Source organism: Taurulus bubalis, assembly GCF_910589615.1.
Source record: "Taurulus bubalis genome assembly, chromosome: 3".
NCBI classification, from domain to species: domain Eukaryota; kingdom Metazoa; phylum Chordata; class Actinopteri; order Perciformes; family Cottidae; genus Taurulus; species Taurulus bubalis.
The window spans coordinates 35,867,359-35,895,175 of record NC_136591.1 but is presented as its reverse complement, the minus strand read 5'-3'; the positions used below and the strand labels follow the sequence as shown (position 1 = coordinate 35,895,175).

Genomic DNA, 27,817 nt, shown 5'->3' with positions numbered 1-27,817 from the left:
GCCTCCCGGGCACAGGCCTCGATCCACCGGCTCCTTTATCCATCTGTCGCCTAAAATAGTCCCATTCAATCCGCCTGGATAAGGGATACTGTTCATGTCGGGATGCTTTTAATTTGGACGTTTCACAGGTTGCCCCTCTGCATTAGCTGCATTTTGAAGAGGAAGTTTCAATAATGGTGCATTGCAGTCTGTGTTTGAGGCGGATGGGAGGAGGAGGAGGAGGGGTGAGTGAGTGAGAGAGTGAGTGAGAGAGGGAGGGAGGGAGCAGGAGAGGAGAACAGGTGCGCCTCCACCATCAAAGCAGGAAAAGAGGGAAAGTCACGATGTTGCACAATTGGCTCCCCTGTCCTGCTGCTGCAATGGTTTCATTTACAGCCGCTCAATGTTGAGGCTGTGTGCTCAGGAAGTGACTGTTTACTGTGCCAGAGCTCTCTGTCTGTCTGGCTGTGGGGTGTGTGTTGACACACTGATATCAAGATGCAGCTTGAATGTGGTCTCTTCCTAAAGGTTACTCTAGGAATACATGATGTATTGATCTGTGAGCTCTGGCTGAAGGATACCAAACAGAACTTCCGTGTAAAATGATAAAAAAAAAAAAACATGAACAAAATCTTCCCAAATGTGAGGGTTGGCTGCTTTCCTCAGTTTGTTTTTGTTATTGTGAATTAAAAATCTTTGGCTTTTGGACTGTTGATCTGACAAAGTCTCTTTAGACTCTGGGGATTTTCATTAAACTAAATTACTTATGGGGAAAACTGATGAAGAAAATAATCATCAGTTGCAGTACTAATCACTCAGTTGGTATTTAAGGTAGTGAGTCAGTGTATTCAGGTTTTTGTCTAGAGACTCAAGTGGTCATCATAAACATGACTCATCAAAAACTTTTATAAGAATGCTTTAAATTTGGTCACGAAAGAGCGGTGACTGTGATGTTTGCGTTCGTCATCGTCGGCTCACTCTGAATCGATCTCCAGGAAACGGCGTCTCTCTCCAGTGACGGCGTCTCATTTTGATTGGCTCTCCTGGTCCCTGGCAGCCGCTGCGTCCGTTTCAAGCTCGGTGTAATCCTCTTGTAGTAATCTGAATGGGTGTTACCTCTACATATACTACTCACTCGATCACACACACACACGTCATCACTTTCCATCTTGTCCAACTTACAACGGAGCATGTATTGCAATCATGAAATGGGGAAACTATTATTTTGCTGTTGACTTCTTTAGAAACTGCAGAAAGATAAAGAAAGAGGGAGATCTGCTGGAAAGGTCTTTTGCAGTAGCGACTTACTTCCTTTCTTATCTCTCGTCGTCCCGTCCGCCTCCGCGTGACCTCAGTGACCGGCAGAAAAGGGCGTTGTTGCACAAAAATAACACGTCATTCCCACTGATTTGATTTTAGTTCCAATTCTTTCCCCCCGCAGTGTGTATGAAACCAGGCAATGTCCGCTATGGTGTATCCACGTGAAGAAGCCCTGGAGCGACTGAGTCAGGATGAGATCGTCCTCAACACTAAGGCCGTCGTGCAGGGCCTGGAGACGCTGCGCGGCGAGCACGCCCAGCTGCTCAACTCGCTGCTGGACTGCAGCCAGCCGCCCGCCGCCCAGGAGAAGTCGGGGCTGCTTCGCAAGAGCATGGAGGCCATCGAGCTGGGCCTGGGAGAGGCACAGGTGAGGATTGCTTTTAAGGAGCCCAAACATATCTTTACGTTTTCAGCACGTGTAGGATACATTTCCCTCCTTCCCCCCCGCCCCCTCTCCCAGGTGATCATCGCCCTGTCGAGCCACCTCAGCGCCGTGGAGTCGGAGAAGCAGAAGCTGCGCGCTCAGGTGCGCCGGCTCTGCCAGGAGAACCAGTGGCTGCGGGACGAGCTGGCGGGAACGCAGCACAAGCTGCAGCGCAGCGAGCAGAGCGTCGCCCAGCTGGAGGAGGAGAAGAAGCACCTGGAGTTCATGAACCAGATCAAGAAGTTTGACGACGACGTCTCGCCCTCCGAGGAGAAGAGCCAGAGCGCCGGGGGCGGCGGGGGAAGTGGAGGAGACACTTCAAAGGACAGTCTGGATGACTTGTTCCCCAACGATGACGACCAGGGACCAGGTAGGACGTCAGCAGCAGGGGTTAGACCCCAGACAGGCCTCGGCTGTGCTTTTGGAGATTACAACACACAGTTTATTATGGGGCTGCAAGTAGCCATCATTATCAATTAATTTACAGATTGTGTTTCCTTTCGTGGTTACAAATTCATATTGCTTCTTTAGTTAGACCAACAAGTAATTTACGGTCATTCAAGCCAAAGAAAAGCAGCCAACTCCACCTTAGAGAAGCTGAAAGCAGCAAATGTTTGTCTCAAGCCATTCATTAATTATTAGAGTACTTGTAAATTCGATTTCTTTTGATGGAATAATCAATTAGTTGAGTAATAGTTTCAGCTCCTGGTCATAGTGAATGTATATCTGGTTGGGATGGAACAGCTGTTTAGACAGTAAAGACTGAAGCTCATCAACAGAGCCAGAAATGACTTATTTTTTATTTATTTTGATTCTTTTTTTATTGTAAAAATAAAAAAACAATACATGGACATAACATCAAGAGGACGACAAAACAGTGTGATACAAGCCAGCAAAGCATCGTGCGTATCCGTGTATGCATGTACGTGGGTTTCAATTGGGTTTCAGGCTAAAAAAGACCAAAATGTGAATATTAATAGAATTGGTCATGTTTGTAGAAACGTAGTGAAAGATGACCAGATGGAGTGGTGTTCTGTTGAATTGTAAATAATGGAGGATGTTAGGTTTTCCATTGAAATGTTTTCAATCATTAGGTTTCTCCAGTGCGTGATATGTATGTTATTCCTTAATTTCCAGTTCAGTTGTGTTGTTCCTAAGTGGAGAACACACAGTTCAGCCCTAACCTGCGATACCGTTTTGAGGGCATGCAGAACGTCTTCGTAACGGGATCCGTGGTTTGGTTAGTGATGCGTTCACTGTCTTGACGGAAGCTCGGTAATGGATTTCTGGATCTGCGTCAACTAAATGAAATCAAATTGCAGATAGAAAAGGACACTAATGCGACGTGATGCACTGTATAGCATGTTCAGCCCTCCTCCCTGTTAGACAGCCGGTAAGTGCTCTCGTACTGGCCTTCAATAATTCATAACTAAATTCTCATAAATGCTTTTCGTTTTTCTTTATGTTCACTTTTAGTCAATTGCGCAAGTACTGTTCACAAAATATATTCTATTTGTTCTTTCTGGTTATTTTGTTCTAGTTTATCTTTTCGTAGCTATTAACTTCCTATTGTGACATTATGGTCTCTTTTATAATGTATAAATCGTGGCAGAATAAAAGACTTTTCCTTTAAAACCTCAACGAGAGGAAAGTAAATTAGCCTGGAGGAAAACTGAAAATAGCAGCAAGAGTGTTTTAAATTAGATTTTAAAAAGCTTTATCCAGTTTCTGCACATCAACACCCTGATACACCCTGATACTACAGAAGAGGAAGTAGTGGACTTGAATCTTCCACTTTCTTCAGCTCTCTCTTCGTACCTAAGCCTTTTGGATTTTGACGAGCAATGCGGGGACGTTTTGGGAACATCAAAGCCAAAGGAGACCGCCACAGAAACTGGATGTGCGACTTTAAAGCAGACGAATAGCAGCACGGTCTCTCCTGTGTCCCACAGCGCAGCCCAGCGGAGAGGTGGCAGCCCAGCAGGGAGGCTACGAGATCCCGGCCCGCCTCCGGACGCTGCACAACCTGGTGATCCAGTACGCCTCTCAGGGGAGGTACGAGGTGGCGGTGCCGCTGTGCAAACAAGCCCTGGAGGACCTGGAGAAGACGTCCGGACACGACCACCCGGACGTGGCCACCATGCTCAACATCCTGGCCTTAGTGTACAGGTGGGGAGGGATGGAGATGAGCGCTTCTTGATTTTTTATTTTTTTATTTTTTTTATTTTTTTGTGCGTCAAATTTACAGATTTTTAACGAAACGCCGTGGCTCTGTTTTGTCCTCCCCCCCCCAGGGATCAGAACAAGTACAAAGAAGCGGCTCACCTCCTGAACGACGCGCTGGCCATCAGAGAGAAGACACTGGGGAAGGATCATCCGGCTGTGGCCGCGACCCTCAACAACCTGGCCGTCCTGTACGGCAAGAGGGGCAAGTACAAGGAGGCTGAACCGCTCTGCAAGAGAGCGCTGGAGATCAGAGAGAAGGTAAAAACACAACGCACCGCCACGTCTTCATGTATTACATCATATTAACGCGAACAGCTGTGTTTGTTTGTCTGAATGAAGGATGCGTTAATCACTAACAAGTCCTCGTGGTTATGAATTTGTCTCCAGGTGTTGGGGAAGTACCACCCAGACGTGGCCAAGCAGCTGAACAACTTGGCCCTGCTGTGTCAGAACCAGGGCAAGTACGACGAGGTGGAGTACTACTACAGGCGGGCCCTGGAGATCTACGAGTCCAAGCTGGGAGCCGATGACCCCAACGTGGCCAAGACCAAAAATAACCTGGTGTGGGCGTCATTAAATAAATACTAAAATAAATGTAGTCTTCACTTGTTTCCTGCTCTGCTGTAAGCTGCTCTTATCCCGTGATTACATGTTGCTACTGAGTTATTTAAAAGATAGTTAATTATTTAACGAGCATTGCATCTTTAGACGGGTGATTTAAACATTGCTTCTCTTCAGGCTACGTGCTACCTGAAGCAGGGCAAATTCAAAGATGCGGAGGCTCTGTACAAAGAGATCCTGACCCGGGCCCACGAGAAGGAGTTTGGATCCGTCAACAGTGAGTAGAGCCACGAAAGAAAAGGGGAGGGAACTTTTTACAAGCTTATAAAAAAAATGTAAGTCATCAAAACCGTTAGAATTTCCAGTTCTGTCCGATTTGTTCCAGGAATGCATGTTGTTTTATTTATTTATTTATTCTCCTCCTCCTCATTTGTTTGATCTTTGCTGCAACTTATTTTCAGTGTTCTTCAATGTCAAATAGCATTTATATGATTTTTTTTTTTTGCAGATGATAACAAGCCAATCTGGATGCACGCAGAGGAGAGAGAGGAGAGCAAGGTCAGTTCTTCAGGTTGACCTTTTGCTGCCGTTGGCTGGCGGGCAGCTTATTATGGAGATGAGGTTGATGGAGAACAGCGAGCTGTACGGATGACAGCAGGGACATTTTTAATGGGCTGTTTAATATGGTAATGTTTGATATTTGGCTTCATCTTCGCCTCCCTCTCTTTCCTCTCTGTCTCTCTTCAGGGTAAGCGCAGGGACTCTGGCCCGTATGTGGAGTATGGAAGCTGGTACAAGGCCTGCAAAGTGGACAGGTGAGTCACTCACTGGAATCATTCCAACAATCAGGAAGCACATGTAATAATAATATATGTATAAAAAAACACATTTTTAATCAAATAAAATATTGTTTTCAAATATAAAAGTCTAAAATTGTTGACTATTTATTTGCCAAGAGAAATTGTGGACTCATGTTATGGCTTCTCTCTGAAGAATTGTTATTTTAAGAAAATGTTAACTAATCCATTGCTGTATAATACCAAGAATTAAATAATTATGCATTCCTACATGTCTGTCAACAAAGAAGGGGAAACAGAACAATGAGACAGCCGTATTAGTAAAAAAAAAACACACAAAGAGCATACAAGCAACACGTCAAATATAATTACATACAATATAAACAGTCTTTGGAGTTTGGCGATGTACTGCAGTGAGTAAATACTGTCTCACTACACATATTGTATACGGTAGCGTTAAAATATTGAAATCAAAATGTGTTATCAGTGCCATTTTAATATTGCAGTTTACCCTGCAAGAACATTAAATATTGAATTCTGTATCATTTTAAGGAAGTCACCGAATAACAAATCTAGCCTTTCCTCCCAGTTTGTCTCGGGGAGAAAAACCAAATGAAACGATGTGACTGATAAAACAGATCGCAACATTAGAGTTTATTTCTCACCTCATTAAAAATGCATACACCGGACAAAACTCAAGTCCATTAAAGACAAAAGGCTCTGCCGTCTGATTTGAGTGTGTCTGTGGTGTGGGGAGGCTGTGCATTACAATAGAAATCACAAATGTTTCCCGGAAAATGAATAGAACCAATACTAAACTTAGTTTAGAAGTATCTTATTTTAACATCTGGTAATGGCTTACATGTTTTCTTATTTATTTGCAGCCCCACAGTGAACACGACCCTCAAAAGCCTGGGAGCGTTGTACCGTCGCCAGGGCAAACTGGAGGCAGCAGAGACGCTGGAGGAATGCGCCAGCAAGTCACGCAAACAGGTGCGGCACAAACACTCCAAGGGTTTGAATTACTGCCGTTAGATTGGTCGTCTGGGCTCTTTTCAAACGGCTCGGTCCGTTGAGAAGCCTGACTGGTTCAACAGGCATTCCAGCTGTGATTCATTAGCCCGTAAACTATGATTTTTAAAGATCAGCCGCGAAGCTAACGTGTGTGTTTGTTGTCCTAAGGAGCGTAGATATGCTGTGTGAGCTGTGAAAAGGCTGTCGTTTTCCTTTCATTCCCTTTTTAATTACTCTTCTCCAATCTTTGTTTTTCTTTGTGTGTGTGTGTGTGTGTGTGTGTCTCCTCTCTCCCTCTCTCTCAGGGTATTGATGCCATTAACCAGAGTAAGGTGGTGGAGCTGCTGAAGGACGGAGGCGACAGGGGAGACAGACGACACAGCAGGGAAGGAAGTAACGGTCCGGGGGGCCAGCGGGGGGAGAGCGAGGGCGACGACTCCGCCGAGTGGAACGGGGTCAGTAAATGGACACCATTTAATTAAAGTATTAATAAGTTCATCGTGTAAAGTGCAAGGGCAACACAGCTTCCCACACACGGCAGTTAAAGTCATAATAATGTAATGGCATTAAAAAAAAAAAGTAAATGTCTCTCAGCTAAACGCGAGAAGGGAGCCCAGTCTTTGTAGCCTGATGCACCGCAACAGGAAATCTCCTTCATATTTAATGTCTCCAGTCAACGCTTACTTGTTTTTTGTTTGTTTCATTGCTTCCTCAGGACGGCAACGGGTCTCTGCGGCGCAGCGGCTCCTTCGGGAAGATTCGTGACGCCCTGAGACGGAGCAGCGAGATGCTGGTGAAGAAGCTGCAGGGGAGCGGACCACAAGAGCCCCGCAACCCAGGGTTAGCTTACTCTGTGTATGTGTGTGTGTGTGTGTGTGTAAGCTTTCATGTATACGGTCCGGCTTTAGGTGTAAGGCTGCTACTAATGGGTTTTCATTGTATTCATAATCATTTTCCCATTCATTTAATATGATTTAGTTTCAGAAAGAGGTAAGGTAACTTCTTCAAATTATCATTTTTGGCCGACCCAACAGTCCAAAACCCAAATACATTTCACAAGAAGCCTGAAGCCTTAATCTAAGAGCAGTTGTTCAAAACATTGTTATCACAAGGTCAACCTGTCTGGACCGCCTCCATCAGCCAATGACGGCCAGTGGGTGTGGCTAAAAGCTGACCTTGACACAAAACAATTCCTCCCATTTGAGAAGCATTAGCCGGTGAATCTCTGGCATTCTTGCTTGATAAATGAGGATCGGTTATTAAATGTCTTATTTTTAAATCAATTATGGATCACCCTCATAAGCTTCCACACTTTTTTGTCCTTAAATTTACAGTGAAAACAAATTCATTGTTTTCTTTAATAATCATAATATGAGCTATGTCTGAATGAATATAGAAATGTGGTCTAATTATGATGTTGGTTGGTCATATTTGAGATATATATATATATATATATATATATATATAATTTTATTATGTTATTAATGGTTCATGCTCATTGTTTGATTGTTTTGCTCAGTATGAAGAGAGCAAGCTCCCTCAACTTCCTCAACAAGAGCACTGAGGAGGCCATACAGGTATTGTTGTTATTATTATTATTATTATTATTATTATTAATAATGTATTTATGCAATACTCCTCTACAGCAGAGCACATGATTATCTAGGTGTGTGCAATAGGAATCACATTTTGTAAATACTTTCATATTTCAATGTATTTCCAAAACATACAAACTGTTTTAAAGATGAAATAGCTAAATGAGAAAATCTGTTTTCTACCAGTAATTGTTATTTCCTGACAAAGGATTGTTGACCTGCTAAAATCTCATTCATTATGTTATCCAACAGTGGTTTTAACATTATTTGGTCTGTTTAGGACGTAAACCCTGGCCTCTCGGACTGCAGGGGACTGAGCGCCAGCAACGTGGACCTTTCCAGACGCAGCTCCCTCATTGGCTAGTCAGAGACAGGAGGCGGGACTCAGGAGACACAAAGCAGGCCACCGAGGAGAGGAGGGGCTTGGTTTGATCCAACAAACACACTTAAAGCTCAAAGCGAGATCAAACACTTGCACCTGCAACATATTTTTTAAAGAACACTGAGAAAACAGAGAAAACAAAAAGATACAAAAAGCATTGTCACGCTAAACGTCATCCTGTAAGACACCGCCGCCGCCTCGCTGTACAAACCGCTACCATCGATCACAAAAGAGAATATTTAGATACACATTAATCAGCATGCTGCTTACTAGAACGGGGAATGTCTGCACCGGAACGCCTCGCGTGTTTGACTCCTAGCACCGTAGCAAAGCATCGTAGCCACATCGTGATGAGGCCGTTTCTTGGCTCTCCACCATGTGCAGACACCCAACCGTAGGTCGGCTAAATGTTCCGGTTTCAGCTCCGAGAGAAGCTCTGCACTCCGTATATATTTCACCGGTAGCATGAAGTGTTTGCTGATGCTGCCGCCCATCGAATGCATTTATCACAGACGGTATAAATGGTACGATCCGCTTCGATTTAACGGGGAAAGCAGAGGCACACAAGCAATCTTTGGGGATTTTCATGAAGACATTAGCACTAACCATTTAAACCTCACTTTTTGCCTTCTTGGTTTTTTATGTATATACCGTTTTAAATTATTCGATATTTCATTCTTTGTATATAGTGCACTTTTCTTTCTTTTCTGTTTACACTATTGGGTTAAAGAAGGTCTCTGTATGAGAAAATACTACTTATCTGAAGGGGGGAGGATGGGAAAGGAAGGAAAGGAAGAGAGGGAGTGAGAGAAGGAAAGATGAAAGGAGATATTGAAATGGGCACGTAGTTCATCGTGTCAATAAAAAAGGTAAAAATTGCTGATTTCGTACCTCAATCACTGAAATCTGGAACAATGATTTAGTCTAAACTGTTTTAATGCACTTTGAGCGTGACGATGCGACTAACGTCAAGATCATATTTTTCTCGGTCGCTTTTTTGAGAATCCAAAATGAAAAAAGGCCAGAAAGTTTATTTGAAATTTACAAATAAACCTCAATCATTCTCAGACTTAAACTAAATACTACCTACTGTATGCGGTACAACAGGAAGTTAACTTAAACACAGTAATCATTACTTTTAGGGACCTTTCCTCCTCCAGGCTTACAGCCATAAGTCTGAATGTTATGAAGGAAAATGCTGTGAAAGAGATTTAAATCCCATTTGTTTACAATCGTTCAATCAGGACATTCGAGGCTCATTCAAGAACACCAGTAAATATCTTCTCAAAGCCGATGCAGTGCATCCGCTACATGGCGTTTACTTTCATTAACGGGGACTTCTCCTGTGAATTTGTTTTTCGTTCATTTACTGTTCCTGAATATATAACATTATGTATGAAACAGTCCTCAGCGGGGCGGTTTCAAAGCTGGCCTTCACCAGCTGAAACCTGACCGTTGAGCATCCGTCCTCGCTGAATTCTGTTGATTTCCTGTTTTTGAATCTGAGCTTTTATGTTGAAAATACTGATTATTTGAATGTTAAATTTCATGTAGATTGTGGGGTGTGGTGACATTCACACTCGGTTTATTATGTTGTTGTGCTGTTTGCAAACTCCACCAAAATATGACCTTTACCAAGAGAACTGTCCACAGAATGTACACGTCTTATCACGGCAGGCTCGGCTTCCTCGACTGTGATCAGATTGTCAAGAAATCGCTTCTTTTTTTTTTTTTGTTGCTTTATTTGTACATTTTTCAAATACAAGAAAGCTGCAAAAAAAAAAAAGAAGTTTTGATTTCAAAGACGGGAAGACGCAGGTTTGTTGCGATGGCGTTTTGTCAACGACGGTGCATGCACACCGCCGCCATGCGCCCAAATGACCTGAAGTCACCTTTTGATGATGTCACCTTTTGGATGAAGTCACATTGCCGAGTCTAAACTAGAGCTAACTGTTGTATCAGCTTCTGAATGTGCGAGGTGGAGCAGGTTTCATGAGGGAAAGGAAAAGATGAGTAAAGTGTGTGTGTGTGAAAGCAGGAAAGGAGTTGGCGTTACTAAAGAAATCATGACAAGTGTTTTGGAAAGACGTTGCTGGAGGAAAAGAAGTGCTTTAAGTGTCGCTCGCAGCAAATAATGTACAGAATGATCCGTATATAAGACCTTTATATGTATGTAAACTGTGTGTCACTTGTTCACATAATGACTGGAATTCCTTTAATCACACATGCAAAGGCGACACCACGTAGCTGTGTACAGAAGTTAGTCAAACACTAATTTGTAGTTTAAACAAAAAAAAATAAACTCCTTTTTTCCTGACTGAGTTCCTCTTCACACAATACTGTAAGACCAGTACTCAGCATCCTCTACTGTATTAATTAGTTCAGGAATTTCTCAAGCATCTGACTATTAATCGCAAACTCCATAAATATATGAACATTATGACAATGTTGCTTATTAAAGCAAATGAGAGAAAACATATTAAAAAAAACTGCTGCTGATTTTGATCCAAAGCTTCAAAGACAAATGGGATCTTCGGTTTCTCCGGTGTCCAAATATTTATGGAGGTCAATGGAGTTAAATTGTGTGGATGATGGCCTTGTAGATGTGTGTGTGGGGGGGGTTACTATATGGCTGGAGATGTGACGGCTCTTATTGTGAAGGGGCCAGCCTAATTGTGTATTTTATCAAAGGTTCAATAAAGACAAACTCCACTTTTCAAACTAATTCTGTGTCTCGTGCGCTTTCATTTCCGCTGTCAGAAACATGTGGCGAGTGATGACCATTTCAAAGTGTGTGTGTGTGTGTGTGTGAGAGAGAGTTTCCACAGCTATGGCTGGTGGGGTGTTAACATACGCTGCACCATCACAGCTTCCACAGAGGTGAGCGTCTCTCTCTCTCGCTGCGACTTCCTGTCTCGATAGACAGCCGAGCCCCACAGAAAGGAAACCAGACCACCAGAGTCTCCTTGAGTCTGCAGCGCCACGAGAGACCGATCAGCTCTCACACCGTTGGGCCCAGTCCTGCGATTGAGGTCAAAGATAGGAGCTTGAAAGAAACAGGATACAGAAAGTAAGGTTACTTACATTGAGATTTGTATTTTTTTGGTGATAGAAGTCATATTTCTGTGTATTTAATGTGCTTGTTTTGAGACGCCAAGAGTAGTTTTATGAGTAGTCTATTTTTATCAGAAATTCTAAAAGTAAAATCTGTAGTCCTAAATATTTCGTTCTCCCTATAATGAACTGATCCCCTGTAGCCACAGGACCTTTCTCCATGTTCGCAGTGGCTCCCTCCAGCCCCACCAGGTTCACAGCGCCGGTTCTGGTCCAGTTCCAGCTCGGCCTGTTCAGGGAGCTGGTTCGAGTCCCGGCCGGCAACCGGAGCTATCGCCATGCCAAGAGGCTGGCTGCAGAGATCATAGAGCGCAAGGTAATCCTCACTTCATGCTGCAGTCCTCGAGCATTTTAAGGGTTTTTTACACAGTGAATCAGGAAGCTGAGGAGCCTTAAAGGGGCATTTCATCAAATTGACTAATGAAAGATGCTATTGGGCATTATGGGGATGTGCTTTTTGGAACCTGACTCGTACTACATGAGGAAAGTCTGGAGATTGCAACCTCTGCTGCATCAGTTTGACCATTTAAAAAAACAAAAATAATCAGTTTCCTGGTAATCCACCACCTTTATGGAAGTCTAATACCACATTTAACAAGGCAGACAACCTATTTTTACGCCCTTTCCACAAAAATTGCATACCCAAACTAAAAAGAGTGTATCTCTGCAACCACTAGGGCTATTTGAATAATTTGGGTGTTATAATAAAATGTACACATGTGAGATTTTGTTCAGATGTGTACACATCAGTCTATATGTTACTGGTTAAGAGTAAATTAAGGTGGCACACAGGAAAAAATTAAAAGGTTTCAGGTCTGCTGAGAAAAAAATCACTTTCAGGATGATTATCTCTTTGAAATGATGCAGCTGTAAGGTCCAACTCTAACCCAAATCATAACACGATATGTGAACACTGTCTAACCCAAATCATAACACAATATGTGAACATTCTCTCTGCAAAGGTTGACTTTGATAAAGTGAAGCAGAACAAAGTTAGAGAGAGTTATAGAGTAAGTAGGCGAGGTCTCTAAAATTTGCATTGAGGCACATTTGTGACATTTGAATTGTTTCATTTACCAAACCATATATTTCACTTGTATTTTACTTATGGTGTTCAATACATCCAAATACAGCAGATTTTGGCTTTTTTTTCTTCATAAAACAAGCAATGATTTACAGTTTTATGTAGCAATCGCTCAGTCTGCCCCCTTAGGAGGGGGATTGGTTTTAAAAGGTCATCTTGGAACCCCAGATGGGTGGATTTTAACTTTAAACGCCTTTTCTCTACATCCTAAACTCCTTCTGTGAGCCAGGTTAAAAGAAATTAGAGACTGTTTTTAAAAGCCGTTGAGACTACCGGTTAAAATGGAAACATTGGTTAGCTTGTGGTCAGAGTGTGGTTGTTAAAATCCTACACCTGCAGGCGTAGTCTGACTGATGATGTAATCCCATTGATCGAGAGGTCGTGGGGTCGGCCCTCAACCCATAGATGCCCCAGTGGAGATTTAGCAGCAGCCTCAAAGAGCTTAAGTGAGCAAAAAAAAACGAGCTAAAAGGCATTATTAGTAATTAAACAAAACACGTTTGAGTGATCTTTAACTGACTCAACAAAGCACCACTTGGAAAATGTTCAGCTGCCGTTTCCAGCCTCTCATCAGAGTCAGGAAGTGGACTTTGAAAGGTCACCTTCGAACCGATTGTGTCAGTTAGTAAAACGCCTCGATGTCACGACCTGCGATCACTGAACATTAAGTCATTACTAGTCTTTCATCAGAGTATTACAATCTGCAGTCAGTAGGTTAGTGGGGCATTGAACCCGTAGTTGAGGTCGAATAAAGATGTTTGTGAGTTGCAGCTGTTTGGTCTCTTGTGTCGGCTGGCCTGGCCTTCAAACTGCCTCAGTTAGAGACTCTGTGGTCACAAAGAGCACAGCAAACTTTCCAACCACAGCTTCTTCCCCCTCTCTCTCTCACACACACACACACACACACACACACACACACACACACACACACACACACACACACACACACACTGCCTCGCTCACACCGAGGCACCTTCCAACTTTGATCTTTTCTTTAGTTTCCCGGCAGCAGGTCAGCTCGGTCTGAAGAGCGTTCACTAGCATGTTACTAGTGTTACTAGTGTGTCTGCCGGAAGAAATCCAGTACCTCCACTTGAAAAAGATATTCCTGTATTGTATTATCTTACAATAATACTTCAAATTATTCGCTGAAATATGCTCCTATTTCGCTCGAGGTCTCAGAATCCTATATATATAAAAAAAATTTAACACTTAATTGGTCTTTTGATCATAGGATGAGTGAGCCAGAGATTAATGTACCTAAATATTAAGCTGTAGCTTGCTTTGCTTTAATATTTGTCCACCACTTTATTTTGCCCAGTTAGAATTAAATGTATAACAAAACCCTCGATGATGGAATGAACCCTGCTGGCCGTAGTCATGCTCTTTGAATGTCCCTTCAGTAAATCACAGACCGAGCTGATTATGTTGCTGGTTTATCTTTTTCCCTCCAAGAAGAGCGTCAAATCACAACTCACTTGTTCTCCAACCACTCACGGGATCTGTTATCTGAATGATCTCTCAGCCTTGTGGCATGTTTTACATCATCTTCGATCTCACATCTACCGAGCGCACGAGGCTGCACAACTAGGTCATGTCTTGAGTTGGTGAAAAGATTTACGAAAACTGTTCCATCTCTTTCTTTCAACACACTAATAAGTGACGTATAGCTATGTTCTGTATTAACATATGGAGATCTATGTATATCGGTTCCATCCCAGCTGGTGGATCTAATTCATTCTAGCAGCACTTGGAAAAAGGTTTAAATTTAGCTGGTTTCTTGGATGAAGCCTCAGCTCTGTGACGAGTGTGTGTGTTACTGTGTGTGTGTTACTGTGTGTGTGTGTGTTCAGGCTCCAGACTGCAGCGTGGTCGGTGTCGGGGGGGAGAACATTCTGCTGTTCAGACATCAGTCCGCCTCGGAGCAGCTGCTGCAACGTCTGACGGACCACGACGAGCTGCAGGATGGAGACTTCATCGAGGTCATCGTCGCAGGTCGGCCCAACAGGACAACCGGATCATCTTGCAGTTATTTATTCTTGATCTTCTTGTCTGACTCACAGAAAGTGATTCGTAAGATGAGATGGAGAGTACGGCTGCCAGATACTAGCCATCATTTAGTTCCAGTTATTTAAGAGGAATTGGAGTCTTCATTTGGAGAGAAACATCATAAATACTTGAAGAACACATTATTTTAAAAATCAAAGGCCTTGATAACATATATATTTGTTTTCAGTATTTCCTTTGGTTTAGTGCACCTTGATACCATTGCACACGGCCCAGATCCACACAGGCTGTCAAGTTATCTGTGAGGTGCATTAGAGCCAACACGCTTTACAAAGCTACTAAATCCTGCCGTGAAGGTTACTCTGGCAGGTTCCCCTCCTGACAAAAGAATCCGGCTGAGTTCTTGGCCACGAAATACGCAAAATACCACAGGAAAAACAAATCTTTATTGCTTGAAAAATGATGTGAAATATACATTCCACCTTTAAAACTGATACTAATACACAATGGAATTTCCTGAAACCCATTGTGCGCTGCCAGATTGTCGTGCTGTAGAAGCGAATGTTGAGCATAAAAAAAAAAAAACATGCAAAAGTGTAGCCGCCTGGCTTCAGGACCAGAAGACAAACATGCAAAACAGATGAGCTTTGTTAACCAAACGATGCAACGCAAGTCAGAAAATACTCACACCATCTCTTTTCTCTTTTTTTTTAATAATCTGACTCAGGATCAGCGTCGGTGACTGAGATGAGGATCCGTCCGCACACACTGGTGGTCCAGTCGTACCGGACTCCCACTTTCTGCCACCACTGTGGGGAGATGCTGTGGGGCCTCGTTCGGCAGGGATTAAAATGTGACGGTAAAGCCACTCGCTCGCCATGTTCACAGTGTGGGGAAAAAGTTGTTTTATTTGCCCATCCTCTAATATCAAGTTGTCTGTCTCTCCTTCCACTTCTCCTCGTCTTCAGGCTGTGGTTTGGACTTTCATAAGCGTTGTGCTTTCCTGTTGCCCAATGACTGCAGTCGAGCGCGGCGGCAGGTCAGCGCGAGCCTCTCCCTGTTCCCTCCCCGACGACCCCGCACGCACTCGCTGTCCAATCAGGCCGGAGGCAGCCTGGAAGAGGTACGTCCACTGAGATTTAGGTCAAAGGTCACATCGTCTCCTGTACCGAGTCACTGGAGCCCGTTCTCTTAACTTCTCATCACGCATTTACGTTCTTTCAAAGCGATGAGCGATGATCTGTGCCACTGACGACTCTCGCCGTCCGTCCTCCTCCAGATCAGCATGTCCAAGCCCTCGTCCCGGCCCGTGTCCTGGGCAGAGCCGCCGGTCTGGCTGGGGGTCGGCTCCGGCGACGTGAGCCGGGCTCAGGTGCCTCACACCTTCCACATCCACAGCTACACCAAACCCACCGTGTGCCGGCACTGCCACCGGCTGCTCAAAGGGCTCTTCAGACAGGGGCTGCAGTGCTCGGGTGAGAGGAACGTGTTCGGATGGAAACGCTTAGTCTCTTGAGTCATGCTTCACGGTCATGTTTGCACTTTTTGGTCAAGAACCTTTGGTGCTATGAAGAGCAGCTTTTGTCATCATTGGTTACAGTTTTTTTTTTTCAATAACAAAATTAAAGGGATCCTAATCAAAAGATGTTTGTTTTTGTAAAAAGAGATTAAAGAAATAGGTCAACACTTTTTGGAGAATCCAGCACCAGCAGCCGATTAGCATAGCTTGGTTTAGCATTAAAACTAGGAACAGGGGAAACGGCTAGCCTGGCTCTATCTAAAGCTAAAAGAAAATCCACCAACCAGAAACTCAAATCTCACTTATTAACACTTATTAATCTAATTTAGTTTAATCCCAACACCGGCAGGCTATTTGTTGGCCCGTTTGCAGGAAGATCTTCTCTTCCAACTGTCAACTTTTAGTCTGACGTTTGTAATTCAATGCAAACATTTGTTACATTATCACACTTTGATGAAATTACCACAACATGAAGAAGTGATTTCCTGGGTAAGTAAATAAAGTGCTGCATCTGCAACGTAAGAGAATATTAATAATCATTAACAAGCTTTTTATGGAGCTTTCAACCACGTCCCACAGTCTTCCTCAGTGGATGGAGTTGGCATGTTGTTTGAGCTTGGAAGCTGTTAGAAATCTATGAAAAAGTGTTTACCTTGAGTTCAATGAATACAGTGTTTTTGCAGCAATGAGCCTTGTAACAACACATTCAAACATGTTCTTACTCTGAGGCTATTTTTAGATGCTCTGTTCCAGCAGCGCCTTAGATTATATGAGCCATGTGTGTATTTGGGCCCAAAGAGACACACAAGCAGGAAGCTTTTGTTACTTTCCCCTAAATGTGTTTCTCAGAGCTAAAAGTCACCCTCACGATGTCACAGAGTGCATCTCCTCCTCTCAACCTGCCGCCTCTCGTCTCCGACTGTTCTCAGACTGCAGGTTTAACTGCCATCGGCGCTGCGAGCTGCTGGTCCCCCGAGACTGTCCAGGAGAGAGGAGAGGCCTCAACGGGGAAGGTGAGCAGTCGGTCCCTGGAGGCCTGGTCTCCATGTCGCTCTCTGGTCTCAGAACAGTAACGCCCTGTTAGCTCACGCTCTTTGTTCTCATGACCCGGGGACGAATCGAAGCTGAGTCACCGTCCCGTCTCCACAAGGTCTGACGGAGTCAGGACTCGTTTTAGATTCTCTGTGTGTGTGTGTGTGTGTGTGTGTGTGTGTGTGTGTGTGTGTGTGTGTCAGGTTTAAATGGTGAACGTTAAACATCAGCATGTTAGCATGCTCACATAAACTAACAAAATAATAATCAGGTCAAAGATGTGATATTCATATTATTGATTTTATATCATCTTTGGTATCAAGTGAGAAAATGTGCCTTCCAGCAATTAAAACAACTACTTTTTAACTATAAATTGATCAACAGAACATTAATCAAAAGTAAATTATAAGTTTTACTGCGTTTCTCTGTTTTTTTATCATTAAAAAGTGAATAAATTCAGGTTTTGGTTTATTAGTCAAACAAATCAAGAAACAAGAGAAACGCCTCATGTTGGCGTTACTCTAATTTTTGTCTCTTTAAAAAGGAATCAGTTCACCAAAAATGTTATATCTAGATAATGGTCCTAATATCTTTTTTGCACATGATGTCATTTTCCCAGAATCCACAGCAGCGGGTCACAGCTGCCCACCAGACCCAGAGGACAATGAATCAGAGCTCTACAGCACGACAACAACGGACGTCTCTGACGACGAGATGTCCACAGACGGAGACGGGGTGACCGGGGCGAAGGAAGACGAGCAACCACGAGAGCCGATGAGGTCAGAGGGTCGTTAATGTATTCTGATGATGTCATCCCGTTGTCACCAGAGTGTGATGGATGTGACTCCTGTGGACTGAAACACTCATCTTTCCTGTTATCCATCACTGAATTCATCCCCAACTTTGTGGGCAGTGCGCTTACTGTCACCTAGAGGCATTTAGAAGATACTACAGGGCGCAACTGCTCCCTCAGTGTCACGAAAAGTGACTTTTAAATCAGTTCTTCTCCCTAAATCAGCCTCTTCTGTTTCACGCCCCTCCTTCAGTCCGTGTTTCAGCAGCTACATCCCTCTGATGAGGCTCGTCCAGTCGGTGCATCACTCAAAGAAGAGAGCGGGAGGAGTCCTGAGAGAGGGATGGCTGCTGCATCACACCGACACTGACACACTGGTGAGACACACACACACACACACACACACACACACACACACACACACACACACACACACACACACACTAAAACAGAGCTCAGTGTGTTTGTTGGTATAAGAGATGCAACACTTGAGTGTTCTGTGCGATTGTGATCTGCCAAAAAAGAAAATGCTGCAGATGAACGGTAAATAAAAACACTTGCACATACAGTATATCTTCTCATAATTCTTTGTATTTTCTGTTCTTTTTGGCACATTTGGAAAGTAAAACACATGTTTATTCAAATATGTTGTCAAGTTTCCAGATTGGAGCCCGGAGGATGAATCAAGGGAAGCAATCAACAACTATAATAATGACTTTAACCAAAAGCTGATAGTCTACAGCTAAAGTATAACTGAATAGGTGTGTGTCAACATTATTCATCTGCTGATTTCTGTTTCTTTCTTCGAGATTAGTTTTTTTGTCGTGGTTTCTTATTTCAAGAGACTTCATTTATTTTTAACTCGCACAAACCAACAACGCACTCGAAGACTTTGAGTCTGACACCGTAGACCACAAAGGCGATAAGAATTTGACTGAGGGATCAATTTCTGTCCACTTTTTTCCGACTCTATCGCGACACAAATGGGAGGGCCTGTTCTCTCTGCTTGTTTCTTCTCCTTTCTCACCGACCAAGAGAACCAAGAGTTGTTGCCGTCCTCGCGCTTCCTGTGAGCGCCTTCCACGGTTTACTGCTTCCTGTTCACGTCATTGAACTTCACTTTTTGCGTGAGCCAAGACTAAAAGCGTACAATGATATTTAATACGTTTGATTTTATCGGGAACATCAAGTTAAAAAAACAAAGACTGCCATAAGACAAAGTATGAGTTTTATGGCCACTCCGATCGATAGAGATGACAAGAGGTCGGCATAAATGGACCTAACTGACAAGACGGACGTAATGCGTCCTTTGGGATTAACCGGTTCGTTCACTTCCCTCAAACATGAACAATGAATCATCATGAATTATTCCTGTCGTCTGTCTTCCCAGAGGAAACGTCATTACTGGATCTTGGACTGGAAGAGCATCACTCTGTACCAGAACGAGAGCAGCACCAAGTACTACAAGGTAGAACGCACCAGCAAACACTCTTAGGATATATATATATATATATATGTATGTATTTATATACATACAAGAGTTAGGAACACAATCAAGAGAATACAATAAAATGATGTTCCTTTAACTCAATAGCTAAGAATGACTGACGATGTCTGTGCTGAATCTCTCCCGCTGCCGTCACAGGAGATCGCTCTGTCCGAGGTGCTGCAGGTCCGAGGCCCCGCCCAGCTCACCGTGGCCCCGTTGCCAGGCGACAGCGCCCACTCCTTGGAGGTGGTCACGGCCTCGCTGGTGTACTGCGTGGCGGCCGGAGAGAGCGGGCCGGCCTGGGAGAGCGCCGTCCGGCGGGCTCTGATGCCCGTGCAGAGCAGCGGAGGACGCGGCGAGGAGAGCCGGGGTGAGCCGGAAAAATGTTCCATAAACGACACATCAAAAAGTATAACACAATACATAATGGAGGCGTTGAAACGTGACGCATTTAGTGAGAACAAATCTGGGTTATATAACCAATATGCTTGTCAATATTCTCGTGAGTCAGACGACCTCCGAACAAGCGTGAATCACATTTTATGTCTAATAACAATAATTCTGTTTATTAAAACGATCTTGTTTCTGTGTTCCGATTCCAGATATAGATGTAACGCTCTGCAGTGACGGCGTGGTGAGGATGCTCATTCTTATTGGTTCATATTTAATCCGGTGAACTTCTTACCTCAGTGTGCTGAAGTGTGTGTGCGTTGGTTGCAGGACATCAGCTCGGTGTATCAGATCTCCACAGACGAGGTGCTGGGCTCAGGCCAGTTCGGAGTGGTGTACAAAGGTGATTATTATTATTATTATTATTATTGTTACAAGTATTACAAGTTCAGATGTCCAGCAAAGAAAAATGTCATCTTCTTGGGAACTCTTTGCTTTAAGTTCTTCAAAAGTTTCCTTGAAAAAACACTGTTATCTTGTATTAACTAAAGAGAAGACTATAAAAACATTATTTTTTTTGTTGATTTCTAGAACAATTTCCTTGACTTGATTTTAATTGGAAACTGATTCATCATCGTCATATATAGTATAATTCATTCATAACATTTTGGGACTTGTGTGTCCTGATTATGCATTGTATTTAATAAGAATTGTGCTTATTGAACGGTCACTAATAACACTAGTTCCGGGTTCTTTTTAAGAAACTTTCCAGGAAATAAGTATGAAATTAAGGACTTGTAATTGTACAGCATTACCAAACTCTATGTGAACTTAAAATTGCTAAATTAGAAGTGAATACGAGTCTCATTCCTCATTCCTCAGGTACTCACAGGAAGTCGGGTCGGCCGGTCGCCATCAAAGTCATCGACAAGACGCGCTTCCCCACCAAGCTAGAGAGGCAGCTGAGAAACGAAGTGGCCATCTTGCAGGTTCTTGTGCATCTTTTATCTCCGTATTTATTGTCAGATTATTTTCTGTAACATCCATTTGTATATGTATATTTGTGTGTTGCCCAGAATCTGTCCCACCTGGGCGTGGTTCTGTTGGAGGGGATGTTCGAGACGCTGGAATACGTCTTCGTGGTCATGGAGAAGCTCCACGGAGACATGCTGGAGATGATCCTGTCCAGTGAGCGAGGCCGACTCCCTGAACGCAACACGCGCTTCCTGGTCGCGCAGGTGAGATCCATTATGCTCATTTTATGTTTTGTGTTTTATGACAGTGGTTCCAAACAGACAATATCATAAATGCTTCTTTTATCTTAACTTTTGGAGAAGAATCATGGTTTCCTGTTACAAAAGCACTTCCTAAACTCATGGCAGTGTCCTATCTTATAACTCAAATCCCATCAATAACCGTACATGTATTCCCTCAGGCCTGTATTTAGATTAACCTGAACCACCAGGTTACTTGAGGTGGACAATATAATGAGAACATTAACGACTCACTCGTCCCCTGGATCATGGGCGCACTAATGGTGGAGAAGAAAGCCCACTTTTTAAAATGAATTATTGTCTTGGCTGTCGATATCTAGCCATTAATTCATGTCCAGGTTATTTAAAGCGTCATTAAATCGTTTGAGTAGCATTTCAATCGTTATATTTTAGTGTTCATGGTGTTCTTCATCGTCATTGCCACACAGAACTAATAAGAGCTGCTGATGTTTTAATGGTCGTTATTTTGAGTCTTTGCCGTCCTAAATTAGGATCCCGAACTTCAGAGATCCCTGTTAGGACGGTTCTGTCATAAATAAATTCCTATCCTGAGATGAGACAGGATTTCAGACTTTCTATGTGTGAAATACTGTCGATTTTGGAATTTTCTGGACTAGTCAAATTAAACAACCAGAGAAGGGAACATTACTCCTCATTACTTCACAAGCCCAAAAGGTTGGGAACCGGAGGTCAATGAGATGTATTTTAATGGGAACACATTTGTAATGCTTCTTTATCTTCATCACTGGGTAGTTTTAACAGTAACACTGGGAGTAAAGCCACATTTTGTTCTTGCGTGTCCCATTTGAAGCCCTTTTTCAGTTTGATTTGTGTGTTTTAATACAAAAAAAAAATCTAGTTTTCAGTTGATAAACAGACATAAAATGGTGCACCACAAAAGAGTTTTACTCGGCATCCATTAAAATATAAATGTTTTTTCTTGACCTGCATAACTACAGTTTAAAAACATTGCACTATAACTGGTCTCTCATGTTTTTGTCCTGTCTGTTGCAGATCCTCGAGGCCTTGAGGTATCTGCACTTCAAACACATCGCTCACTGCGACCTCAAACCTGAGAACGTGCTGTTGGCCTCCGCGGACCCTTTTCCTCAGGTGGGATCTCTTAAAACACGGCCTCACACGTTTCACGTTTCAGGACGAGTCGCCTTAACGGGACGTTAAAACCCACTCCGTGTCGCAGGTGAAGCTGTGCGACTTCGGCTTCGCCCGCATCATCGGCGAGAAGTCTTTCCGGCGCTCGGTCGTGGGCACGCCGGCCTACCTGGCGCCCGAGGTGATCAGCAACAGCGGCTACAACCGCTCCCTGGACATGTGGTCCGTGGGCGTCATCATGTACGTGAGCCTGAGCGGCACGTTCCCCTTCAATGAGGACGAGGACATCAGGCAGCAGATCACCAACGCCGCCTTCATGTACCCGCGACAACCGTGGGCCTCCATCTCTCTGGAGGGTATGGGAGGTTTCTTTATTTCTTTTGTGTTGGTGCTTTTAAATGATCATTCTTCTCCAAAGGTTTGATTTTTTTTCTTTATCCTCTAGCTTTGACTTTCTGACCACAGAGCTTATGAACACAACTAAAATGTCCTTGAATGTCCTTGAATGCATCGTCAAGGAGAGTTAAAGACGCTGGTAGCTGTATCACCATAACGGAAATTTAAATAAAGTAATGACCAAACTTACTTGGTACGTCAAGGATTTCATAACAGTGAACGTTTAGAGCTTCATTCATGAATCACTGTTAAAAATATACGGCTTGTTTTTTATTTATGGAAACATTGGAGAGCACTAGGAATCTTTTTCAGCAGGATTTGCTTTTCTCAAAATTACATAAAATGTTTTAAACCTTTAAAGGCCTATTTTTTTTTTTTTTGTTCTTTTGACTCCTGTACATCACTGTGTGACCTCTTGCCTGTGATAATTGCAATATACATATAATTGCAATATAATAAATAAACGTTACTTACTTAGACTATTTAAGATTTTTTTAAATCCTCTTGTTCCACATGTATTTGCTCCTGTTGTCCACTGGGTGGCACCAGTGCACACATTTTGGGACAGTGAGTAAATCCTCACTGTCTTTTCCTCTCCAGCGGTGAGTCTCATCAATAACCTGCTGCAGGTGTCGGTCAGACGGAGGTTCAGCGTGGGAAAAACACTGGGACACGCCTGGCTGCAGGTGAGAGTTACTACACGATGTAATGCTTCTGTTGAGAAGCAGCAACGTGTTCGTGAAAGACACTCCCATAAAGACTAACGGAGGTAGAATAAACTGTAATGCAATTCAATTTTAAATGTTTAACTATTTTTTATTCTTTACTGTTTCTATTACGTTTTTTACTGTTTATTTATTTGACTACGTGTCTCTGGTGTGCATTGCTGCTGTAATCCTCCCCACTGCGGGACTAATAAAGGATTATCTTATTTTATATTGCAACAATTTGTCTGTAGATTTTTTACCTATACCAATATGATGAAGTGGCGTAAAGACAAAACTAAGGCGTACTGTCCCACACGTCATTTTAGATTAAAACAAAAATAATGATCTGGCAACCAACTGACACGTCCTCATCTCCCCCGCTGCAGGACTTCCAGCTGTGGTGTGACCTCCGGGAGTTCGAGCAGCGGCGGGGCGGCAGGTATCTGACGCACCGCGGGGACGAGGAGCGCTGGAGACGCCACGCCCACGAGAGAGGCCTGGACTTCCCGTCCCACCTCGGCCGGGACGCTGACAACGACGTGTGACCTCAAAGGTCGGACAGTTTTCTTGTTATTACACATGGACAAAACAATTTGAATGAATTTGCTTTGCGGTGAAAGAATCTGCGAGTCCACAAGTACGCGTCCTTGCATTCTACAGAAAAGACAACACGACGTCTGTTTAGTAATATACTTTTCCTTTTTTATTCCAAGTTGAGGTTTTTTAAAATGGAACTGTGTTTTTTTTTTTTTTGTGGCATCTGATGATGAGAAACTGGAGCACATGCAATTTAAAAATATCACCGTCACACATCCGGAGTCGACTCGCACTGACCATCATGGCCGACCTGCCGATGGGACCAAAACCCTATTTGCTTCGTCGCTGACATAGGCCTGCTGTGGTCCCACATACAGTATTAAATTTCATTATTTTGTCCATAACTTCCCTGATGCCCTGTTGTCTCTCGCTGCTCGACACCTCTCTCTGTCCCTATATAATAAATAATCAACCTCGGCGTGTTTTAGATGTGACGTTCTAGAGAGAGGTGCGTGGGATCGGTCTGTCTGTCTTCGTTCTTAAGTCCCCATCCAGCCATGGCCCTCTCTGTCTGTTTACCCATAGTGCTTTGCTCTGAGTCGCTCTCTCTCTCTATGCATTTTAATGTTCAGGTGCTCCCATTCACCCTCCGTTTGTTCCTGAGCTCAATGCTTTAAGATCTTCAGGTTTCACAGTGCTGTGGTGTTTTACTTTAACGGAGTGGGTATATTTTTTTTAGTGTTGGACTGGCTCTGTGACATCATAGCACCTGACCTGCTCCTCCGCTGACTGAACTGTGAACAGGCTCCTTGTAATGCGGTTTGTGTTGAATAATAAGAATAAGGAGGAGGAGTCCGAGACTCTCAAAGACAGCGTTTCTAAACCTCAACATAGCATGCGTCTGCACAAATACACAACCAACCAAACCAACTGACCAACCAGCTTTTTTATCACGTTTTCTTCTTTAATTACCCTTCTACAAAAAAAAATGTCATCTGAGAGAGAGAGGGGGAGAGCAGGAGGCTTTGCTGACGATAACTTCTTTCTCTGACCGACTCTCTCCCTCATTACCTCCTTCTGTTCCACGTCTCCTAAAGGCAGGTGTGGTATATGTATTGCTTACATAATCAGTGCAAAACCTGCCACGTTCCTGGTTTATTTTAAAAGGCATTCTAACAGAAACGAGCTGGCCGGTCCCAACAGCTTGAATTGAGCAAAGCCTTCTACTCTCATCCTCTCTGGACAGTGTTTTTGGGGCGGCGGGAGGGAGGGGGGAGCGGGAGGAGGAGGGGAAGAGAAGAAAGTTAAGATTTGAAAGAGGAAGAAATGTTAGCATAGAAGGACAGTGGAAGGGGTTTAGTCGCTCTCTCCACATTGGAGAAATAGTAGGAGCTGGGAAGAAGGGGATGGGAGGAGGAGGAGAGGAGGAGGAGGAGGAGGAGGAGGAGGAGGAGAAGCAGCTTTTTGTTTATAAGTCGCTCTCCCCATAGAGGGCGCTGGAGAAGGAGATGTAGTCCAGGGCGCCGGTGGTGCCGTCGGATCCGATGTACCTGGTCATGCGGCTGATGCAGTACTCGGCCTGCTCGGGCGGCAGCTCCCTGCGCAGCTCCTCCATCGTGATGTAACTCTGGAGAGAGAGAGAGAGAGAGAGAGAGAGGCAGGGGGAGGTTATGGCGGCGAAGCACGAAGACCCCGGGGCTTGATTTATACTTTGCCGGGAAATATCTCTGCATGCAAGTGAAGAAGACTGTGAGGGACTTTTTTCTTCTTCTATTGCCTCCTCTTGGTATGTTGGATCTCTGCTCTAGCTCTCATGTGTAATATTTGTAACTGTGGAGGCTAGACGGACGCCGACAGGAAGCCGTGTTCGCCGGCTCACCTTGTCCGAGGCCAGGATCTTGAAGGAGGCCATGACCTGTTCCGCAGTGTCGGTCTCGGCGGTCTCGCGAGTCATGAAGTCGATGAAGGCCTGGAAGGTCACGACGCCCGTGTTGTTGGGGTCCACCAGGGTCATGATGCGAGCGAACTCAACCTCGCCCTGTTGGAGAGCGACGCGTTCGTGAAACGACTCTGGAGAGGACGCTCTGGAGCTAAATGAAACCTCTCGGTTGTGTCGTTGATCCTGAAACTGTGCGTGTCGTGCTCACCAGATCGTAACCCATGGAGATGAGGCAGGCACGGAAGTCGTCTGGATCCATCATGCCGTTTCTCTTCTGCAAAGAAAAAACACAAATGTTATAAAATGACAAAGCCCACGTTTTATTTTGAATTTGAGTACAAAAAAAATCATGCATGAATTAAAATAGACGCTCTATCTTTTAGTTAACGTGCTCCTGTGTGTCATCAAGCCCAGTTTTTTTTTAGCCGGTCCGTGAACGCCTCACCCTGTCGAAGTGGTTGAAGGAGGCCCTGAACTCGTTGAGCTGCTCCTGGCTGATGCCCTTGGCGTCGCGGGTCAGGATCTGGTTCTCCACCTCGTTGATGGTTCTGGCGATGGTGGTGAGCAGCTGCTCCCAGCCCACGCGCACGTGCTGCAGAGGAAGAGGAGGAAAAATACACTTCAAGCACAAGAGACAAAGGAGGAGGAGCCTATCCTGTGGTCCCGGCTGCAGTGAGGCCCACTGGTACCTCCATGGTGTAGTTGGTGTGCTTGTTGTCGAAGATGAGGGACTCCTGGCTGAGCTGGTGGTCGCCCTCCAGCTTGTCGATGTTGGATTTGTAGTTGATGATGTTCTGCTCGTACTGCTTCAGGCTGTTCATCTGTTCCTCCAGGGAGCCGGCGATGTCCACGGACACGTGGCTGATCTCCTGCAGGGGGGGGAGGGAACGTTTTAAACCACCCGCTATATCTGTTCAGTCATAACCAGCATGTTTAGATGTATTAGTGTCATTCACGCTCTTATAATAATGATGATTTTATTCATAAAGCACATTTCCCAGACAAAAGAGGTCACAAAGTGCCGTACAGTTTAAAAAACACAGTAAAAAGACATTAAAAGATGGAGTAAAAAACTCAATAAAACAAGTAGTAAAAAATAAATAAGTGTGTAATAGGTGTAGATAGATCAGTGGTTCTCAAATGGGGGTACGTGAGATTTAAAAAAAATATATATTTAAAATTAGCATCCATTCAAAAATCCTAAAAAATTGTTTAACAAATAAATATTCAATCAAATATAAGTGTATGTTCACAAACTGAATTGTATATATTCTATATTAAAATCAGACACTGATGGCACAGCGCTGGGTATTACATCACTGAAAAAAGGTTGAGAACCCCTGATATAGATAATCTATTTTTTACTTCTAAATCATTTGTGTTCGATCACGATTAATATCTGAGCAATGAGCTAAAAGTAAATCATGTCACCAGTTATAAATCATCTGACTGTTACAAATATTAGCATTTCTTTACATAATACTCTTTCTTTACATAATACTCCACTGTTGTTTTATACTTATCCAAATGTAAAAAAATACCTAAATAAATTACTTTATTGTATTTTGTCAACTACGGAGATTCTTTCCCGTTTCCTTCTTGTAGCGCTGACCGCCTGCAGTGTTCCAGTGAGCGCGTACCTCCATCTTGGTTTGAATCCAGGGCCCGATGATGTTGGCCTGGGCGGCGAACTGGCGCCTCAGCCTCTCGTTGGCCTGCTGCCTGGCCACCTCCTCCTGGAGCATTTGGTCTCTGAGGGGAACGAGGTGCTTCACCTGCAGGCGAAGCAATCCAACGCGCTCACAGGAGCTTCTTCCAAGGGGACAATCTGACCGAAATGCGTTCTTTTGATTTTGCGTTTAGATTCCACTCACAGTGTCCCACTTAGTGCTGATGTCCTGGGGGGAGAGGTTGGTGTACGGGTTGATGCCGGACAGCTTGATGCCGTAGGTCTGGGCGATCTTCAGGATCTCGTTGTGGATGCCCATGGTGGCCATGCGCTCCTTGTCGGCCTCGGGCAGGGTGGCCTTGAACTGGTCGTGGGCGGTGATCAGACTCTGAAAGGGCAGATCGGGTCAATGACATGTTACACTCGACTGGTGTTAACGTGGAGGCATTCCACAGA

General features: G+C 43.9%; 3 protein-coding genes across 3 annotated transcripts in view; 2 read left to right on the top strand and 1 right to left on the bottom strand.

Annotated features, from left to right (window-relative positions):
• Positions 1-1,438: 1,438 nt before the first annotated feature.
• klc2 (kinesin light chain 2) lies at positions 1,439-8,734 on the top strand (the record flags this gene model as incomplete). The annotated part of the gene is made up of 13 exons (XM_079215423.1): positions 1,439-1,666; positions 1,760-2,093; positions 3,676-3,892; positions 4,018-4,207; positions 4,337-4,510; positions 4,688-4,787; positions 5,019-5,068; positions 5,258-5,325; positions 6,192-6,300; positions 6,627-6,776; positions 7,037-7,161; positions 7,841-7,898; positions 8,197-8,734. The coding sequence occupies 13 exons, from the start codon at positions 1,439-1,441 to the stop codon at positions 8,278-8,280; spliced, it is 1,887 nt and encodes a 628-aa protein (XP_079071549.1). The 3' UTR covers positions 8,281-8,734.
• A 2,838-nt stretch (positions 8,735-11,572) lies between these two features.
• Positions 11,573-23,761, top strand: prkd4 (protein kinase D4; the record flags this gene model as incomplete). The annotated part of the gene is made up of 18 exons (XM_079215799.1): positions 11,573-11,728; positions 14,350-14,491; positions 15,231-15,362; positions 15,472-15,626; positions 15,783-15,978; positions 16,952-17,035; positions 17,674-17,833; positions 18,101-18,224; positions 19,238-19,315; positions 19,493-19,706; positions 19,945-19,970; positions 20,057-20,129; positions 20,609-20,715; positions 20,803-20,964; positions 22,015-22,113; positions 22,202-22,469; positions 23,110-23,195; positions 23,603-23,761. The coding sequence occupies 18 exons, from the start codon at positions 11,573-11,575 to the stop codon at positions 23,759-23,761; spliced, it is 2,421 nt and encodes an 806-aa protein (XP_079071925.1).
• Positions 23,762-23,909: 148 nt separating this feature from the next.
• The window catches only part of actn3b (actinin alpha 3b), a 30,004-nt gene continuing 26,096 nt past the window's right edge, over positions 23,910-27,817 (bottom strand). The window contains exons 15-21 of the mRNA XM_079215554.1: positions 27,567-27,749; positions 27,333-27,467; positions 26,382-26,561; positions 26,138-26,284; positions 25,901-25,966; positions 25,633-25,791; positions 23,910-25,380 (exon numbers count right to left, since the gene is read on the bottom strand). Of these exons, the coding sequence (XP_079071680.1) occupies positions 25,222-25,380; positions 25,633-25,791; positions 25,901-25,966; positions 26,138-26,284; positions 26,382-26,561; positions 27,333-27,467; positions 27,567-27,749 (1,029 nt within the window). The 3' untranslated portion in view covers positions 23,910-25,221. The remainder of the gene's footprint in view (positions 25,381-25,632; positions 25,792-25,900; positions 25,967-26,137; positions 26,285-26,381; positions 26,562-27,332; positions 27,468-27,566; positions 27,750-27,817) is intronic.